At 41.2% G+C, this 21,394-nt stretch overlaps 1 protein-coding gene and 1 long non-coding RNA gene across 3 annotated transcripts in view; one reads left to right on the top strand and one right to left on the bottom strand.

Moving 5' to 3' along the window:
- Window positions 1-21,394, top strand: part of MARK4 (microtubule affinity regulating kinase 4) — an 811,738-nt gene that overhangs the window by 162,106 nt on the left and 628,238 nt on the right. For both annotated transcript variants that reach the window (XM_078660898.1, XM_078660899.1), the window contains exon 2: window positions 19,147-19,344. In XM_078660898.1, coding sequence (XP_078517024.1) covers window positions 19,147-19,344 — 198 coding nt within the window. The remainder of the gene's footprint in view (window positions 1-19,146; window positions 19,345-21,394) is intronic.
- LOC144781859 (uncharacterized) overlaps window positions 1-21,394 on the bottom strand; it is a 302,411-nt gene that overhangs the window by 2,295 nt on the left and 278,722 nt on the right. Inside the window, exon 2 of the long non-coding RNA XR_013601077.1 lies at window positions 6,720-6,919. This is a non-coding gene — a long non-coding RNA (uncharacterized LOC144781859). The remainder of the gene's footprint in view (window positions 1-6,719; window positions 6,920-21,394) is intronic.

Below are 21,394 nucleotides of genomic sequence, written 5' to 3'. Positions count from 1 at the left end.
CCTCTTCCACATCAACATCGCAACCCTATACAGAAAGTTCAAACCACACCTACGGACTTCCTTGACAGATACGCCATCACTGCAACTGACACAACCTCACACTGACCACCTGAAACCTCCTCTCTAAAAAATCTACCGCCCAATCTGCCTGCTCCCATTCCCAGCGAAGGTACTGGAAAAGATTATCAACAAGCAACTCATGACACACCCAGAGCAGAACCAGCTACTTGATGCCTTCCAATCTGGCTTCTGCAGCAATCACAGCAATGAAACCGCCCGGATCGCATCCACCAACGGCATCCGAACCCTCCTCTAATGCAGAGAAACAGCAGCTTGGATCCTCCTCGACCTCTGAGCAACGTTTGACACTGTATTCCACCACACACTGATCAAAAGACTCCACCACATCAGCATCCAAGGGGACGTGCTCAGATGGATCACCTTCCTCACTAGAAGAGCCCAGAGAATCCACCTTCCACCGCCGAACCTAAGGAGATCACCTGCAGTGTCCCCCCAGGGCTCATCCGTATGCCCCATGCTCTGTAGCGCATATATGACACAACTGGCCAACGTCGTCAGATCCCATTGTCTCAACATAATTTCCTACGTGGATGACACCCAACTCATCCTCTCACTCACCGACTACCCCACCACAACCAGAACCTACTTTCACAAATGCATGGCAAGCATCGCCGACTGGATGAAGAACAACTGCCTGCAGCTGAACACAAACAAGGCTGAAGTATTGATCTTTAGCAACATCATGAAAACATTCGAAGACTCCTGGTGGCCATCAGACCTGGAACCTCACTCACTCCCTCTGACCAGGCCATAAATCTCGCAATCATTATTGACAACAAGCTCACCATGAAATCACAGATCTACATGCCTTCTCTGCCTGCTTCCTCACTGTGTGCATGCTACGGAAGATCTGCAAGTGGCTACCCTACACACAAGACACACCATTACATAGGCTGTCATCACCAGCCGACTGGACTACAGCAGCGCTCTCTACATAGGAATCACCGCACACCTCCTACAGAGACTTGATACCATACAGAATGTCACAGCCAACCTCATCCGCTGCCTTTCCCGACAAACTCACATCACAACCCACCTCAGAAAAGTCCACTGGATTCCCGTAAAGAAGAATTGCCAATTCAAGCTGCTGACCCACGCACACAACACTCTACACAACCAAGGACCTGCCTACATTAACCACTGCCTGAACTTCCACCAAGCGTCAAAGACTACGCAGTGTCTCCCTTTCACTTGCCTACACTCACCGCATCTACCGAAGCAGAAATGGAGGACGCTCCTTCTCCCACATTGCAGCAAAGACCTGGAACGGCTTCCCCAAGCAGCTCTGGACAATCACCTCACTTCTGGAATTCTGTATATCCCTCAAGACCTTTCTGTTCGAATAAATATTCAGGGGCCTGCAAGCGCCTGGATACCCTATCGAGTGATTAGCCACACTTTATAAATCCTGATTTATTTATTTCTTTCTTCACATTTTAAGTTATGCCATACATAAGTGAAGGTAAATTTGTACACTCGGCAGGTTAGGGGGTTTTTCTTGCAAGATTTCCTGTAAAAGGTAGTGAACACAGATTCATTAGCAAGTTTGTTGGTATTAAATCATCTTTTGTAGTTCGTTTCCCAACCTGAAAACTGTGAGAGATGTAAATCTGTAAAGACCAAGAGTAAATGTCTTTTCAGGTGGAGAAAGGTTCTGGAATTTGAGCAGGAGACTTTGTTTGAGAAGTACATGTTTGCAGGATTTGTAGTTAGACCTGCTATGCAATCTCCTGCTCTCTTATGTCGGAGTTGGAATATTGCAGATTGTTTTTCTTTGAAGAAGGGGTTTTGGTTTCAAGGTGACTTGTGATATCCCCCTCAAAACCCACAATGCACCAGGGCACAGATTGCACTACAGATAGTTTTTTCGACCATCCGGCTCCGTTGCATCTTTGACAGCTGTGCATAGGAAAAGAACTTTGACGCTGGAAAACTAGAAAGTTAATATCTCTGTAAATGACATAGTCTGGCATTGGTCAAATACTCTGTACAAGTTTTATTTAGCAGAGTGAGGTACATACACATTCAATGTATTTCCTAAAACCAAACTCTCACTTTGTTCTACTGCAACTTCCGCTGCTGTCCTCAGACATTTGGGAAGTGCTCAGGCTACAGTGCCTAATATTGCAGACAGATATGTGCAGGGTCTCTCAAGACCTCCATGTTCCGGTGTGAGTACTGCAAGGGCACATCCTTCTTGTTCATGTGTAAAGAGGTGGAGCACTTTAGTGTTATCTGGAATCCAAAATGCTGGAGACTCTCACAGAGAGTCTTTTTAATAGTGTGAAAATGTTCCTGATTTATGTACCGCCAGGGGACAGGAACATTAACATCGTTGTGTGTCAGGTCTTGTAAAGGTTTAGAAATGAGGGAATAATTTGGTATTCTTTGCCTGCAATACCCTTAGAAATTAACGTACTTCATGTTGTATCGTGGGATCAGGGTGTTGGGTTATTGCACAAATACGTTTGGGTAATATTCTACTATCCCCTTTAAAAATCAGGTGGCCCTAATAGGACACCTGTTTTCTACAAAACTGTCATTTCTTTGGGTGTCCAATAAGTAGCTCAAGAACCACTGGTATCTCGCCAGCACCCTTAAAATAGCTTTCAGAGCTAAAGCCAAGTCAATCTCAGAGTCTGCATATTAAATAAAGCAGCACTGCTCATTTCATGACTTTTAGCAAGGGTCTCCAACCTTTTCTGTAGTGAGAGCTACTTCCGATCGTTGAAAATCATCATTGTGATCTACTGAAGGCTAAGCAACTCGTATATTGTTACCAGACACCCTCACACCCAGCTCCATTGACTAAGCCCAATGCTCATAGAACCAGATAATACGGTTTGAACAAAATACTTTGACTAGGGGCACAATGACAGGACTGCCAAGTGTGTCAGTGAGCGCTTGGTCTTTGGGGATGTATGAACATGTGTGCATACAAATGGGATAATGTGTATGGGTGACTGAGAATCTGGGTTGTATGTACTTTTGGCAGTGGAATGCCTTTTTTAGTCATGTGACACTGTTACATGTATAATACAAACATATAACCATTTTTTTTAAATGGGAGAAATATGAAAAAGTGCTGAAACCGTTCTGCAAACATGTCCAGAAAATAATATCAGTATTTTTCAGTTATAAATATGGCACCTTGTCTACCACTCACTGGGAGCAAGATGCCTGTGGTGTGTAAAGGCGACACTTTGAAATGGGGGAACATTAAACTTAAGAGTTAACTAACTGTTCATATGGTTTCATAAAACTCATCATCTAAATTTGATTCCATTTCCAAGTGTCACATTTACAGACATCAGGCCTCTTGCTCCCAGTGGCTTGTAGACAAGTAGCCATATTTATATACAGAGAAATACTGCCATTTGTTTAAATTGGAGAAAATTAAAGTGAAGAAACATGCTTCATAAAACATTAATAAGTGATTGGCTTAATTGAAATGGAAAAAAAACATTGACTTAATGTTTCATAGTAATATAAAACAACCATTAAAATGCAATAGGTCTCGCCTTTCATTAAGTTAAAGCAATTTGCTTTGCTATACAATACCATTAGCAGAGCAAATGGCTTTAACTTAATCAAAGGCGAGACCTATTGCATTTTCAATGCTTGTTTTTAAAATGCAATTGTTTTACCTGTAAAGAGGCTATGAAATTTGATGGTGAACTGAAATATAATGATGTAGTATATGCAATATGACATTTTATTTCTACAGTGAAAAACATTTTAAAGTAGTTTTGTGATGGTTGAATTTTTAAGGGATGGTCTATTAACTAAATATAATCTTAATCACAATGTACCTACCATTTTTGTAGCAACGTAATAATTAACAGAAACAATGGGCTAGTGACTAAAACGCTAGTTTTGGCTGCATGAGTTACTGCCAGTAAGGCACCCAGTAAGGAGCTAGACATTTCTGACGGGCATCTTAAAGATAACATGGGTATGTGGAGAGACGTGCCTACAACGCTATTGCCTGTACGAGCAGTGGTGCCAAAACGTAATGACTAACTGAGCTGCTAGGTGGCCATCCCTGTGTCCTGTGGACATCTTCACCCAGATACCTGCAATTTGCATATTTTGGGAACAAGGTAAAGTTTTAAAATCCCAAACTGGCAGCTTATGTCAGATAAAAGCCAAGACTGGATCCAAGCGTCAAACGTAACAGGGGTCTCTTCCCCCCCATAGAACATGGAAAGTGCATCAGATGAAGTAGCTCCAACTGTCAGGACCCTGCTCTCTCTCCATTGCTAACATCGACCCTCTGCCCTCCGTGTCGCTCCTTGTCCCCTCCCCTACACCCTCCCTGCTCCCTGCCCCAGGTACCTGGTCAAGTCGAGATAGTCCAGGAAGGACAGGATGAACAGCAAAGGATCAGTGGGCAGTGTGTCCAGACTCAGCACCACGGACACCGCTATCTTCCGACTGTCCAGGGCTTGCTAGCCCTCACTCTCTCATGGAAACTGAAGACGGACTAGATAACTTACAGGTCGGTTGTCCTGGGTCGGCTCTACATCAGCCACCTTGTGAAGATGCGGTACTCTGTTGACATCAACAAGCGTCATGTGTAATAATTTAAATAATGAAAAAAACGGCAAAAAGGCTGACTATACTGCACGTTCTATGTATCTAGAAATACTTTTTCATATTTTAGTTAGCTGAAGATAAACTGACCGTTCAATAACCGATGTATACATATATGAAACTCTTCTAAAAACGTGTTGGCATTCTTTAAAATATACGACCAACTTGGCAAATGACTCTTCTCGTTATTGGTTACTTATACGGATCACACTGTTGAAAGCCTCCGACCACGTTAGCACTAAATGGTTCTTCATAGGAAATCCTGGAAAGAGGGATGGGTATAAAAACAAGCAGCTGTGTCTCTGAGAGAGAGACAGAGGGAAGGGGAAAGAAATAGTGCTTACCCAGTAATTAAAGGCCATAGTCTAACGCCGCCAGTAAAAGATCCAGTCCCGGTGGGCGGGGACAAAAATGAACAGGGCAACAACAAGGAGGGACTAAAAAGCCTCCGTAACAATAGAATGCTAGCGTTTAGCCTAAGGTATGACGCAAGCCAATAGAAAGAGCGGGTGGGGCTTCAAGTCCCCTTCCTCAACCGTAATGATTTCAAGAAGCTCTCGAATGCCGAGAGCAGCGCATGCGGGCTGGTATCGCCAGCCGAGACCTAAAAAAACACATAACATTTACACAGGTCTTGGTCACATAGTTAATCTAAAATGAACATTTAGTTATCCACCGGATGCCACAATATCATTTGACGGTCGATATATACCAGGCATCACCAAAATCATACTCCTAATTGGTCAGATCTCTGGACTCTGCTATTAAATGTTAATACATATCACTGCTAGTGCTGACACCTTGTGGAATACAAAAACCATCAGCAACATAAGAGAAGAAGGATTAATCTGGGATTAGGACTTGAAACACTGGGGACACAAATGTCACTGTAGTGTGAGCCTTGAGGCACCGATCTGTTTTGTTGTAATTAGAGCCCATAACAAGGCCACTGCAATTATACAGCATAGAAGTACCAAATTATGCGGTAGTGTAGGTTAAAGAAAAGACACATGTTGTGCTATAATGAAGCACATTTTCTATTAATAATACCTCATTATTTTTTTGTACACATGTTCACTCTTTCTGAGCAAAGTTTCCATGTCATTAGTACCCCTTTGACACCCAAATACCGAAATAAGCAACACAAAGGTGACCAGTCAACCTTTGTTGAACGGCCTTCTACTGTGCAGCAAAACATGTTACTGCATTTTTAGTAATCTGTTTGACCTAGAAACTGATTTTTTTGATGAAACCTGCTGATAATGCAGCAAATGATGGATTAATTGGCAAATGAGGCAAATCCATGTTTATACAGAAAACACTGCAATCGCAGAATCGCTCAATTCCAAAACGAATACTTTAAACAAAAATCTGTGCAGTAGATTCTTGAACTCCGTGAGCTTTCACCCTGAGAATTTTCTCTCTGAAATTCAGGATACCTACAGTTGATTCTAGTAGATGCATATTCGCCCTGAAGTTTGACTGTGATTAGAACCTGCAAACTCTAAGCTTACTATATCACTGCAATGGATGTCAACCATTGAACTAGCTGACGAAGAGTGGTACCAAATAATTAATCGGCGATTTACACAGAAAGTGCCTGATTACAAATAGTCCATTAAGCTAAAATCTCCGCGGAAAGTTGTGTTTATCGCACCCTGGAATTACAGTGACATAAAGTTCACACCCTTGATTAAATTTCGGAATGTCAAACCTGCTTCAATTTAACAAGAGGGTAAGGCCTGGTGTTTACATGGGCATGAGGATTTTGGTGGGCTTAGCCCTAAAATCTGCGAGCTATTTTCCAAAACGTCAGAGTAGATAATAATTGTCGCATCTGATAAAATTCCTAACTTCACATTGTTGGATTAGTATTGGATGTAATAGAATAATTATCAGCATACTCTCGATCGGGCCCAGAGCTTGCAATAGCTTTACAAAATGCATAGTAATACAGTCCTATTTAAAATCTTAAAAAATAGTTTTTGTTTTTTTGCTGGGTTTTTTTCTGTTTAAATTAATTCTTTTTTTATATATCTTACATATTTTTGCTGATTTTTCGTTTAGTTCTTCTCGAAACACTCTGTTCTGAATTCTCTATCTCCTTTTCACTTCAGCCAGTTTTTTCCTCTTAGTGGTATGTGACCTTTGTTTCTTGTCCCAGCTGCTTACTCCGGCCTTTTCCCTCAGTTTCTTGCACTGTTCACACTTTATCTTTCATTGGCTTATCTTGCTCCTTTCTCTATCAAAGTCAAAACAAGCTTTATTCGGATCATACAAAATGTCCACAAAAGCATACTATACAAAAATCTAAAATCCATTTATAATTTAAAAAAAAGCACATCTAATTTTGAAAGAAAACATCAGTTCATCATTTAAATTAAATAAGCACAAAGCTAAACAAATATGCTTACATAGCTTCATAATTCAGTCTTTCCAAATGAACAAGTTCATTCCTTTGTTTCGTTGCCATTAATATATAACAGATAACGGCGTTACAAGCTGAAACATTATCCAAGTACCGTAAATATTTAAAAGCAGTTTTATAGGAAAACAGGAGATTAGATTTAAAAATAGGATGGAGCAATTTTTTTCTAGTTTCAATATAAAACGTGCAAACCAATAAAAAGTGAAGGGTACTTTGTTTGGACCTACCATCACACGGATAATTCGGCATAATGGCGCACCACTTAACCCTTTTAGGGAATGCAAATAAAAAATGCAAGGAGCACAATCTTAATCTGGTTAGGTAGAATCTATGTTGCACATTGGTTACAAAGGCGAGATATGGTTGTAAACCCGTAACCATGGGGCTCTCGAGATAACAAATAACTGTTTTCTTAGAGTTTGAGGGCTCATCTCTACGAGCGGCCCTTACACTCAACAATCTCCCTTTTAATTCAGCCTTACTGGGATATTGAGCATCTCCCAGAATAAAGTTATTTACAGTTAATTCACAGTCCTCTAAAAGACCAGCAATGTAACTTAACCAGGGAATTTTTTTACAACCATCTTGAGACATGCAATCTAAAATAATATCCCTCGTAAAATGAGTCTCTTCCCTAACCCAGATTCGATGCCACAAATTTAATGCGGCCATACTAATTAAGTCACATATATACGGAGATCCGGTTTCCCTGTGAACAATAATAGAGGGTGTAGCACCGGGGACAGCTAACAAGCATCTTAGGAAGTTGTTTTCTGTATCAATTTGCTGCTGAGGCCTCTTTCTCATCCTTTTCTCTCCTTTAGAACTGCTTGTCTGCTTCCCTTTTTTTCCCTGCATCCCAGCAGGCAGGGCTCATGGACAAGCAGTTCTTAATGTGTGAATAGATTAATGCCAGTGCTCTCGTCAGGAGACCTCTGCAGCTTGCACCACCCATTCCCCTGCCAGCGCCGCCCTTGACAGTAAAAAACCCACCTACGAACATCACACTCCTTCAAGTGTGGCAATTCAGAGTATTCCAGGCCCCCAAAGCTATACGAATAGCTTGGGTGGCTAGTATTAGTCATTTAAATGTATATTTAATTATTAAGCGATTTTCTTTTCTAAAAGACACAAACAGCACTACCATGTGGCAGACTGTCATAAGACCGGGTGTTGACCATTAACTGCAGGTGCGGAGCACCAGAAAACACCGGTCCAAATTAAGCACTGTAAGGGAGGAGCTCATCAGAATAATCTCCATGGAGTATTTGATGTTGAGCTTCTAAAGATTGCTGTTGAGTGGGCACTGGCCAGGCGAGTACATGAGAGGAGCCAATAGGTAGAAAAGAGCTAACTGCCAGACCTAGTTGTCAGGCTGGTAATCTTTTGTCAGTCTTGTCTAGTGTTAAATTAGTCTTTGGTTTATAGTTATATTTACACATGTACCATGGTTGATGTATGTTACTATTTTGTCAATAACAGAATGAATGCTAGGATTTTTAAGTACATATCTAACAAAAGTGCAGCTGAGGAAGAAGGGTGTTTTGTGTGACTTTGGGGCACTTAGTAGCTTTGATATATGTGATAAGGTACTCTACTGTACATTTTAGGTATATTGTAAGACACTAACACGTTCAGTGACCATGACCATATGGAGAAATGACATTGTAGTTGGAGTTCCTTTATGAGGTAATGGTACTCTGGGGTGATTACGAATACCTTATACTGTATTGCATGAGCGTATTTTTCCGTATAGTAAACGGGGATGTATGACAATACAACGCATGTCTTTACCACACATGCATTTTCCATGCTGCCCTCACTGTGCAGCCCTCACCATGCATGCCTTTATCATAACAGAACATAACACATGTATTTGTAAAGCACACGTTCACAGCAAAGTGTATCTTGGGGCTGAATAACAGATGTTTATCTGACCCAACTCAATAGTACTCATTTTATCATGTATTGGAAGTATTGTAAGGTTAGTGAAACTAATACACACACACACACACACACACATATTATATACACATATACATATATGTGTGTGTGTGTGTATATATTGTCTGATTCGCTGACAGTTGGAGAAACAGAAATCAAATGGCCGCCATTACTGAATATGGGGGAAAAATCCTCATGATATTAAAATGATCAGAGAAAGCTATACAAGTGTCTATCTCAGCCTAGCCCTCCCCACAGGGTCACCGGGAGATGAGATGAGCCCCTCTCTTAGAAGTTCTCCATCTTGAATTGGAGATTTAGGCCAAATAAGAACAGGGATATGCCCCTCTCCCAAAGGAAGGGGGCACCCAGAGGGTGTAGTCACCCCAGGGGACAGTGGTCATTGGCTACTGCCCCAACCTCAGTAACGCCCTTAAATGTAGCATTTAGGGCTCCCCTGAACCTTGTTTCTCAGATTCGACCGACCTAAGAAGAAGATGGAAGAAGACCACTGTCGAGCTAGGAACTGAACCGGTTCTGACAAAACCCGGAAAGTACCCTGTTGCCTGTATTCAGTTCGACAACTAGACCTGCTGTCCTTCCAGAAACCCTGTCAGGCCTCCAAGAAACCCCAGAGACATTCTCTTCCAGCGGTGAAAGAGTAAAGCTCACTGCCGGTATCGACCACCCTTGCGTAGATACTGAACTTCGCACCTGCTCGAGTGCCCCCAGTCTCCGTTGACTGCCCTTGGGCTCAGTGATCTCTGCACCCGGCCGCCCCAGTGCAGCTGGCGGTGTAGTGCCTACCATAAACCTACCCTTGGCTGCTCTAAAACCCCAAAGACTGGAAAAGTAAGTTGGGTTCTTACCTGCTGATGCATAACTCTTTGTTCCTTCTTTAGGACTGCATTGCATTCTAGTGATTTCCTGCAACTATTTAACTTTTACCAATACTAAATGGTATTGTTTCGAATTGACAGTATCAAAGCATTTCCATTGCCAGTAATAAAAAGAAATTCAAAATATGTCTACTTACCTGTAATTGAATGCAACTTGGTTTCTCAAATAAAAGTAACTAAAGTAATATATTTTCAAAACATTGGTCTGAAGTTAGTCATTGAGTGTGTGTTCCTGTCATGAATGAGTGGGTACAACAAATTCATTCACACTAACATCTGATAAGCCTAACTGCTCAGCCCAGCTACCAGTAGATTGAGAGGAAGGTATTATCTATTCTAACCTCTGCCATACCTTTGGAGAGTCGCTGGACTCTCTGCACACCATACCTCTGTTTTGTATAATATATACAGAGCCAGCTTCCTACAGATCCTAATAGTAAAAAATAAATCCTACTGCTATAAATTCTGCCTTATCAGCTAATAGCAGTATATTAGGGAAATAAGTTTAGAAGAAAGAGCTGAACATCTACTCCTCCCTTTAATTCTTAAAAACCGCTCATATATTTCTGCATAGCTCTCAGCACGCCTCCCCATCATGGAGATGACTTTGAGGCAATGTTGTTTTTCCTGCTCGCATAATTTCACCGTATGGAACTATAAATGTATACTCGTAACTGGAAAAACAAAACGACACACTTCAACAAGTTTAGTGCTCTTGCATGAAGAAACAGGTATGGTTAAAAGTAGCTGTGATGGCAGGCTGGATTCTCCAGCTCATTCCTCATTATTTTGTTTTTTTAATCGATTATATATTATTGATGATTATTTAAAATCATCACAATCTAAATGTATCGAAATTATGATACTTTGATAAAACACATGCACCACATAAAAGAACTTTAAAAGACAACAGGTGACCTTCCACATGAAATACTGTCGATATTAGATTTGTTTAAACTGAAACTTGCTTCATGTTCTTACCTTCTCCATCATGGAAGATGGAGGTCAGCGAGTTCTAATAAAAACAAAAAGGGCTAGAGAAACATATATTGTATTGTAATTGCATTTATATAGCACTTACTACCCCCTAGAGCAGTGGTTCCCAAACATTTGACTCCTGAGGACCCCCACTGAATCACTACTGGAAGCCGGGCACACCCAAGCAATTTGTACAATTTAAATTTATTTTTAAAAACGCCTTTTGAAGCAGAGGCAATTTCAAGAGGGTGACAGCCTGAATTGGGTCTATTGGCATGGACATGTATGCATACAGCAGTGTATTATTTAGTGGTACAAGTCTCCTGCTCTCAGCTATAGCAGCACCTCTACATTCTCATTCCAGAGCCTTGGAGTGGTGACCCTTCCTTACAGCAACAGGTTGAATGATTGTAAATTATTAGCATTTTTACCTATTCACAGTTCAAGAAGGTCTAAAATATTATACAATTGTGAAACATTTTATAATAAAGACATGCCCCAAGGAGCTATGAGTATTGTGAAAATTCTAACAAGATAGTGCACAAAGCTATGATTCCACTGTACAGAGCAAATTCAAGGTCTATATTAGGAGTTCATCATGGAAGTGCAAGAGATGGCAGGAAGGTATCTGCACAGGAGGCATATTGTTTCAGCGAGATCATGGAACAATGCTATGTCAATTACCATAAACCCCTGTTAGACATAATCTTTAGTCACAGACAGCAGAACAACATTTTACCACCAGTTAAGGCATATTTCAGAGAGGCCTCGCGTGGCACCTGACATGACCCTCTACTGTTACGATGCCCACTGCCCCGTCCCTTGCCAACAACAAACTGCAAAGGCTACACAGAATAAGAGCTTGATATGTCTGAATATGAAAGCTTGACAGCACACATAATCCACCCAAGGGCTTGTGGAAAGTGAGCAATCAGACAGCAGCACGGGAATCCTACTGCTGATCCTGGCTCCATCTATTTTTACCTGCCTGCCAAGTAACGGTAACCTATACACATGTGCCTATCAACGCTTTATTGCTTTTATTGTATTGCCTGTATTTTCATTGTTGTGTCTGCTGTTGGCTGTCTACCCCCGCTGCCTGTACGTGGTCCGTGCCCCTTTTTCTTCCCTCTGTTCCCCTCACTGTCCCCGTGCTCTCTCTGCCCGGTCTTTCCTTCTGTGCCCCTCGCTGCCCCATGTCTCTGCCCGGTTTTCCCTTCTGTTCCCCTCGCTGCCCCCGTGCCTCTCTGCCCGTTCTGCCTTCTGTTCTCAGCTGCCCCTATATTTCTGTATTCTGTACTTTGCCTCTGTGCCACTAGTTTTTTGTGCCCTTCTGCCTTCTGTTCCACTTGTTTTTCCCTCGTTTTGTGCCCCTTTTGGCTTCTGTTTCACTCGTTTTTTGTGCCTTTCTGCCCTCTGTTCCACTCGTTTTCCCCTCGTTTTTTGTGCTTTTCTGCCCTCTGTTCCACTCGTTTTTCCCCTCGTTTTTTGTGCCTTTCTGCCCTCTGTTCCACTCGTTTTTTGTGCCTTTCTGTCCTCTGTTCCACTTGTTTTTCCTTCGTTTTTTGTGCCCTTCTGCCCTCTGTTCCACTTGTTTTTTGTGCCTTTCTGTCCTCTGTTCCACTTGTTTTTCCCTCGTTTTTTGTGCCCTTGTGCCCTCTGTTCCACTCGTTTTTTGTGCCCTTCTGCCCTCTGTTTCACTCGTTTTTTGTGCCTTTCTGTCCTCTGTGCCACTCGTTTCCCTCATTTTTTGTGCCTCTCTGCCCTCTGTGCCACTAGTTTTTCCCCAGTTTTTTGTGCCCTTCTGCCCTCTGTTCCACTCGTTTTTTGTGCCTTTCTGCCCTCTGTTCCACTCGTTTTTACCTCGTTTTTTGTGCCTTTCTGCCCTCTGTTCCACTTGTTTTTTGTATATTTCTGCTTTCTGTTCCACTTGTTTTGTGTGCCTTTCTGCCCTCTGTGCCACTCGTTTTTCCCTCGTTTTTTGTGCCTTTCTACCCTCGGTTCCACTCGTTTTTCCCTTGTTTTTTTGTCCTTCTGCCCTCTGTTCCACTCGTTTTTTTGTGCCCTTCTGCCTTCTGTGCCACTCGTTTTTTCTGAGTTTTTGCGCCCCTTTTGCCTTCTGTTCCACTCGTGTCCCCCAGCCGCTGTGCCCCCTTCGGCCCCGTCCCCCCTGACTGCTCACTCGCTGCCCCCGCCTTCCGATGGTATTGTGTGTTCTCGCCGCCCCTGCGTCAACATTTACAGCTCTTGTGTGCTGTGAGGACGCATGGGCATTTCATTTTCCACCACCACGACAGGCACTCGAGTCCAGCGAACCCCCTGGGAATTTCTCACGGACCCCTGGGGGTCCGCGGGCCACAGTTTGGGAACGCTGCCCTAGAGGCATCAAAGCTCTTTTTCGGTGAGTAGTACGCTACTCCAGAACCCATAATTGATTAGTGGTGAATCAGTATAGTGAAATATGAAAGTCATTTGAGTGGTGGATATGTTAGTTATTTGGATTGAGAATGATAGTGGAGGGAAAAGGTTTGCATTGATGTAGCACTTGCTTTCCCTGATGAGGTGTTGAAGGGCTTTTTTGGTGAGTAGCACGTTACTCCTGATTCCATATAGCATTAGTGGTGAATTATTAGTATAGTGCAATATGAAAGTAATTTGAGCGGTGGATATGTTAGTCTGTTATTTGGAATGAGAAGTATACTGGTGGGATAGAAGTGCTTGCTTTCCCTGATGAGGTGTTGAAGCGCTTTTTCAGCGTGTACCATGCTACTCTGGAACCCGTACATGATTACTGAGAATTTGTTTAAGGAAATATGCAATTCATTTGAGTGGTGGACATGTTAGTCTGCTATTTTGATTGAAAAGGAATAGTGGAGGGTAAAAGAGAGAAGGGTTTCGATTTTTTTTTTAAAGAGCTTATAGCATATGGGGGGCTTAGATGAGTAAAAGGGAGGTGGAGGAGAGTTAGGATAGGAAAATATTAAATTAATTTGAGTGGTGGATGTTAGTCTGTTATTTGGATTGAAAAGGAATAGTGGGGGGATAGAAGAGGGAAGGAGGGATAGAAGAGGGAAGGGTCTAGTATTTTTTTTGTGTTCATAGCGGCAGCAGGGGGTTTGGGATGAGTAAAGGGGAGGTGGAGGGGGAAGAGTCGGAGGTAAGGGTTTAGAAAGGCTTGTATGGATGATCTGAATAGTAAAAAAGATATGAGATGATGCAAGGAGGGGTAGATGAGGGAAGAGCCTAGAAAGGATATTTGAGATCATAGTAGTGGTATATGGTTTGGGATGAATGCGAGATTGGAGGTAGAGGATATATTGAGAGGTATAGGGTGAGAAGTAGGGTAGTGCATCGGAAAGAGCAGTAGAATGAGGTTTGAGACTAGTGAGAGAGTTGAGGCAGAGGATATATTGAGAGCGGTATAGGGTGAGGAATAGGGTAGTCCATTGGATATGCTGAATTAGAAGAAAAGTAATAAATATATAGATACATAAGTACATGGAAGGTATATATATGCATAAGGTAGGTACTGTAAAAAGATTAAAGATGCATTTATTAAACTCCGGCTTTCAATTGTATTTTAAATTAAATGTATTTTGTTTTTATTTTTTGTAATTAAATAGTAAAACAATTATAGATAGTTATGATAAAATATTTTCTTATTTATGCAGTTACTTACTTATTTATGCAGTTACTTATATACATGTTAAAAACATAGAATAATGTAACTATAAGTAATGTATACATTTGTTAAGCAGAACTAATGAATATATTTCCAAAGACATATTCATACACGTTTATACAAAGCAATACACATATGTAGGTACATATCTATAGTCTTCTATTTCTGTTTGCGTATGGTGGTTTTGTGGGAAAAAGCCAATTATTGAGTAGTTTTCTGAAGATAAGGTGGTTATCCATGGATCTTATGTTGAGGCGTTAAAGAGTTCCATAGTTTGGCTCCTGAACAGAGCGGGATGTGCCACCCATAGTTTTTTTCTGATATGTCGGGATTTTGAGGCGAGGTGCCACTCTAGAGCTGAAGCTCCTTTGTTGAATGTATTTTGTGATTTTATTCCTGATGAAGAGTGGTCCTGTTCCATGTATCGCTTTGTGGGTGATACAAAGCAGCTTGATCGTGGTTCTTATGGCAGTCACTAACCAGTGCAGGGCTTTCAAGGCAGGGGAGATGTAGTTGTCGTACTTCAGCGGGTCCAAGTTTGTTTTTTTCAGTAATGGGTATGTATGACTTTTTAAATTCTTCTGGAAATATTCCTGTGGTAAAGGAATTGTTGACGATTCTTCTTCCTAGTGTGGCAGCAGAGGTTGATAGAAGAATTGTCTTGAAGTTTTGTGGTGGACTGGGGTCAGAAGGGCTGCCTGCTTGCTTTTGACCAGTTTCATAAATTGATCGAATGAAATTTGTTGGAAAGAACAGAGAAGATGGGTTAGAGTATTCTTGGATTGTTGTTTCGGAAAAGGATTGGTGCTTTGTCTTTGTTTTAAATATGAGTCCAACTTGTCTGCTTTGGCGGTTTAATGATTTCCCAGTTAGTCTGTGAAATCTTAAGTAACGGGATGAGTTCCTTCTAGGCAAGTTGGTTTACGAGATTCATTGAGAATTTTATATAATTCTTTATTTGCACAGTTAGCATTTTTTATTCTGTCTGAATCGTAATTATTTCTTTTTTTATGTGTCTAGCCAGACATTGGCAAACTATGCTGCTATGGCCGCTGTAACTCGCTTCTAGTTATTAATGTATTTTTCCTGCTTAGAGTTATATTAGGTATCGTCAGTTATATTCTGCTGGGGTGTACCTGTGAGACTGTAGCATGCTCCCATTTTTAGGTATAGTCGAACAGTGCAACTAACTGCAAACCTATTGTTACCAATTCCTTAAAATTTTCTGAGTGGGCTTTGGCTGTACCAAGGACAACCTTTCCCCATCACCTCACGCTATTGATTGTTTACGTGATCATTCTGTCTTCATGGAGTGTTTGCATTAAATTGAATAAGACCGTATTCTCTATTTTAAAAGTACATTGACTCGCGATACTTTAAATTCTTTATCTCATAGATGCACTGTATTAGCTTGCAGAATAAACCGGGCTAGAAGCTGTGTAGTACAGTTTTGAGCAGAGCCGTGATGAAACATCACAGGAGTCAGTTCCTCATAGACCGCTGGCAAGACTGGGTGGAAAGCCCCAAGAAATGATATGCGAGCCTAACGAGGGTCATTCGTTGAGAAATATCCGCTAGCATGTGCAGAGCATGATGGTAATGTTTTCCTTTTAAAGCCAAGTAATAGGAAAAAAAGAGAAAGTCCGCATTCCAGTAAGCGGAGGTAGCAAAAAAGGATGATTACTGTACAAATCATGAAAGGACCAATATATTGTCTGGAAAGGCTTGTGACAGGAGGCCGGCGCAAGAGGATTCGACACCCATTCAGCAGTTAAAGTGATGGGATGTTTTTCAGAATCTTTTGATTAGCACTAACAATCTTCAACCAGTAAGGGAGGAGGAAGAGCAGCAAGAAATTTGGGAGTGTTATATTTCCCAACCCTTTAGTTACTGCACAGTTTGTTAGTACGTTTCATTGGTGTTGTACACATCAATGCTGTTGAATCAATAAAAGTGTAGGTACCAAAAGCACTTATCATCTAAAAGAGGTCCGACCACATTGTACTACTGTTTCAGAATGCTAAATTTGAGAAACTGTGTTTTTGAAAGTATTGGAAAACAACTAATTTAGAATTTGTAATGTGAAATAAAATGGTTTAGCAACACAAGCAAATGGCTCCACTTTGACCCATTTCATAAACGCACCGAGGTTGTAAGGAAAGTGAGTGATTCCTGTTCTTTTTTTTTTAAAGAAGGTTTGTTTGTTTTTCTCTAAAGGTAAGTTTGATAACGTTGGATTTTCTAAATTATCTATTTTACAGCACAATAATCAAATGATTTGGCCAAAAAGCTACACGCCTATCAGGCATTCGTAAAGGTCACTCAGCAAATAATTTAAATAAAAATATGTTCCACCTCCTGAAGTTACATTTGATGAGGTGTTACAGAAGGTCTGGGTCCCCGAAAAAGTCTGAAATGTTGGAACACGTTTAGATTTTACAGCGCACTAAAAAAGCCAACCCTCAACATGCATTCATGAAACATTCCAATAATCTATTACTTTTATTATGCCACAAACAAGTTTGAATCTACCATATGTACAACACAGTCATTGAGCTCTTATACTGATTCAAAGTTACTAAAAACAATTACATTTTAGCCATTGGGGTTAGAGACGCTCAAGAACAATTATGATTATTCAGTTTAATCGAATAATTATACAGAGCACATCCTTTCATGCCTTCACGAAAGCCATATTACCTACTTGAGTCGAAAGATGGTAAAAATTCTTAGGCCCTCATTTCAGTTGGTGTGGAAACACAGGATTAGTAATTCCACATCTGGAATACCTCGGGGTTTATGTTAGGGGTGGGCAGAATTTGCGAAGTTGCCCTACGCGAAATTGCTCTAAATCTCAGCGAGCACGCGGAACTTTCACGAAGAAGCGGAGATTGCTTTTCCCGCCCGTTCCCGATGTGTTTTTGCGTGCTCGCGGGTAATATATCGCTAACTTGCCAATGCGGTCGCTAATGGGCGCGGCCATCTTGCTCGCAATGCTTATTTCCTGTTCCGGGTCGAATGACGTGTTCGCGATCGCAAACTCTCGTGGGATAGCGCGACCGGTTACCAGCAATCCAACATCTTGTGGCGCACGTGAACGGATAGGAAAATCTCGTTGGCGAACACAGGGACTCGGTAAGTTGCTACCGCGCCCGCAAGAACGCATTTTTAAAGTGAGAACAAGAAAATACTTCCGTTTCGCGGTGGATCGTGGAAGTTTTGACATTTACGCGTTCTCCGTGGAACGCGAAATTGTCAAAATATCGCAAATTCCGCAAGCGGAACAAAATTATACGCCCAGGCCTAGTTTATGTCCTCAGGAAAGCGGAATTTCTGTACTGCTGCAGGGTGTGTTGTCCACTGAGGAATGAAGAATAGCACTGAAAATTGTTTTCTGCACGGATTTCCACAAGTTGTTTGCACATTCCAGACTGTTTTTCACAGGTTTTGTGCCAAGCAAAGGGGTTTACGAAAAAGCCCTAGAGTGCTTTATTTCTGCTCTTCTTAGAATTGGGATTCAGGCAGAAACAGTTCTGGAACTGAGAGATTTTCAAATTGACGCTTTTTATTTACTTTTGAAAGGTCATTAAAACTTGACTGCATATGGATTTTTCCTCATAGCGGCTTTTATTTTTTCATTTACCTCCTCAGCACCTAGTGCCCCCTCCCCCTGAAGAAGTCTAGTACCCCCAATTCCATGTATTATCATTTATACCTTTTAACTATTGCTTAATGTCAATGTATAGTGCTATTATATTTATTATCCTTCATGCCAGGCTTTCTTTTGTTCCTATTAATAAGATTTATCAGAACAGAACTTAACTTTTTTGTTGCTTTTTGAAGTGGTGGTGGGTTGCATTAAGACTTTGATGCCCTTTACAAAGTCTGTGAAGTCCGATGAAACTTTGGGTTAAATAAATGAAGCGCAGCCTCTTACAGTGTTGTGATGATTCACATTATTGATGGATTTTAGTACGTTATTATGTGCCTGATAAAAGCATGAGAATGCTGAGTCGGTGAGCCATAGCATTCATAAGGTGGTGTTTGTGGCCTCCTTTATTCCTGCGTAGTGTGGTGTGGTAAAAGAAGTTCTCTCACAGTAATAACTACAGGGTGTATTCTGAGGCACACCTGTGCAGTGTGTTGATAAACAACTACCATTTGGGGATAGTAATGCTTGTGGCAGCCATTCCTGTAGAGTGTGGTGTTAGGCTTGCCTTTGCAGTGTGGTGTTGCCATTACCTGTGAAGTATGACCTCAAAAGTACTTCCAAAGTGAACAATCCGTAACATCTAGAAAGTCATTTGTTGGTAATACCTGTGAATTGTGTCAGTAATACCTGTGCAGTGTGGTTTCAGTACACACGGACATCAGAGAACTGTGAAAACCTTTCATAAAAGGTTGGCATTGGATTTTTGAGTAGTGCTTGAATTTAGGAGGTGGTTCCTCCTCATAACCACCGACTGTAACAGTGAGTTCTCGAGCACGGCCTTGTTACATCACTAATATGTTCCTCTTTCCTCCCCTTCCCCTGATAGCACTCTACCCTGGGTGGCAGCCGGTCTGAGAAGGGGACGACGTGGTCAAGCCGATCCTTGGGAGCCAGGTGCCGAAACTCCATTGCCTCATGCACGGACGAACAGCCACACATCGGCAACTACCGACTGCTGAAGACTATCGGGAAAGGCAACTTTGCCAAGGTCAAGCTGGCACGACACATCCTGACTGGCAGAGAGGTGAGCGTGAATCCACCTTTTGTGAACTGCTGAGGTACCAATTCAGGGGTTCAGTCTTGTCCCACCTAAAAAATGATGAGGCAGAAGTTTCTAGGGACACCCCAAAACATCTTTTGACATCTTGACAGGTACACAGCTTGTTTTGTGATTGGCTTTTACTGCGGAATATCCATACAGAACTGGTTTGTGTATACCGGGGTCCTTTACAGGCAATATGTAGCTTATGAACTGATGTGTAATGATTTTATTGATTGTAACAGGGTAACTGTGCGTCCTTGGAGATAGTGCATTCTTTAAAATCAGGCGTATTGTAAATAGAAAAAAATTCAGCTTTATGTGGTTACATTTTGATATTGATACAGTAATTGTTGTGAGGACTGGGATGTCAGCAGTTACCCTTCGCTCCTATCCCCAAATTTGACCATACTCAGATCTTTGATGGAGAAAAGTAGTATTTAAAGAAAGGAAAAACATTTGCAGGAGTTGATGCTACCTTAAGGCCCACTAGAGCAATAATCATACCTGTGCATGAAGAATATCAACGCTTGGAAATTGTGCAAGATTGCCCTCGCTATAAGCTCACACCCAAAAACCTGTTTGAGGGATTTTTTGGGACAGAAGTCACTACTTGCGTCGTAGACCAGATTCATAACCACCCTTACCCCCCCCTCAGATTGTAGGGATTAGTCACACGAGAGACACAGTCAACACATTTGTAAGTGATTATCTGGATTGAACACAAATGCACAGTTAACAAAACCTTACCAGATATCTCATGGTAATCAAGATTACCAAAGCTGGAGCACAGATGTGACCGGAGGAACCACATTAAAGCTAAAAAAAAAAATACAGCTCAGAAACCAGAAATGAAAGGTTCCTGTGCATGGCATTTTATACTCTCCTAGGATTCGTTGGCTCCAGAAAGAACACCAGGCACACTGAACAAAATACACATTTGATTAGTAAGTAATTCCTGGGATGTAGGCAGCGGTAGAAGAGGTGCAACATTTGCCTATGTCCTTGAAAGGTTCCTAGCGTACCTGCCCTGAATTTGCCCCTCCCAATGCAAGGAGCACTCATCCATTCATCAGGTATCTGATGAGGAGTAATACAGAAACCAGGTTAATTCTTCACCTACAATAATGGCACTCTTCTTGGGAATTCTACCTTTGTTATATTCAGGTGAATTATTATTTCGGTGATTCTTCATAATACTTATTAAAAAACATTTGATTTCCTTTTTCCATTTATAAGCATATCAATTTGCAGCAATTTTCTTAACTTGCTTTTTCGTAACATTATGAATTCTACTCGTCATAAGGATAACGATATATTGGGCTTTTTCTGAAATACTCTAAATCAATTTTTTTTGTTTAGAACTAAGTTTCTCCCTCAATACCAAATCTATTTTAGTTAGAAGCTCTCCAGCCACACACAGCAAATGCTTACTCATTTGAAAAATCGCACCTTATTCTTGGCCTTCACTAATGGCATTACATTTTAATCTATTAAAGTATATTTTTCAATGCTTGTAGTGTCATTGTCACTTTTCCAAAACGTAGGTGTTGCAACACCAACATCCATGGCTTTACGATGTGTTCATGTAGTCTCTATACCATGGCACAGTCATCAATCATCTCACCTTCCATGTTCAATCCAAAAAGGCAAAGGAATCTTGAATTATCATTAAATCCAAAGAGTTGTTTTGAATTTAGGAAGAAAATGTACCAACATTATCTAACCGTTTCATTATCATCTTTCCAAGTCTTGGTAATTTAGATCAATTTCACACATCTAAAAACAATACTGATTGTAATAATATAGAATTCAACCAAATGTGACACATCAAATGCAAATCGCTAGTGTGTATGGATGACCTAAGATCATTCATTCTTGATTTGATTTTAGTGATATTTGCCCAATGTTTCATTTGAAGTATCATATGTAGCAAAGTGTGTTATTAAGATCTTCTAGACTGTCAAAGAATGTGAAGTAAGATTTTATTCAAGTCTGCTTCTCCACTAGCCCAATTGTCAAACACAAGAGTTCC

The sequence above is a fragment of the Lissotriton helveticus genome, chromosome 9 (genome assembly GCF_964261635.1).
Source record: "Lissotriton helveticus chromosome 9, aLisHel1.1, whole genome shotgun sequence".
In the NCBI taxonomy this organism is placed as follows: domain Eukaryota; kingdom Metazoa; phylum Chordata; class Amphibia; order Caudata; family Salamandridae; genus Lissotriton; species Lissotriton helveticus.
The sequence above is the reverse complement of the archived record's forward strand: the minus strand, read 5'-3'. Positions and strand labels throughout refer to the sequence as shown.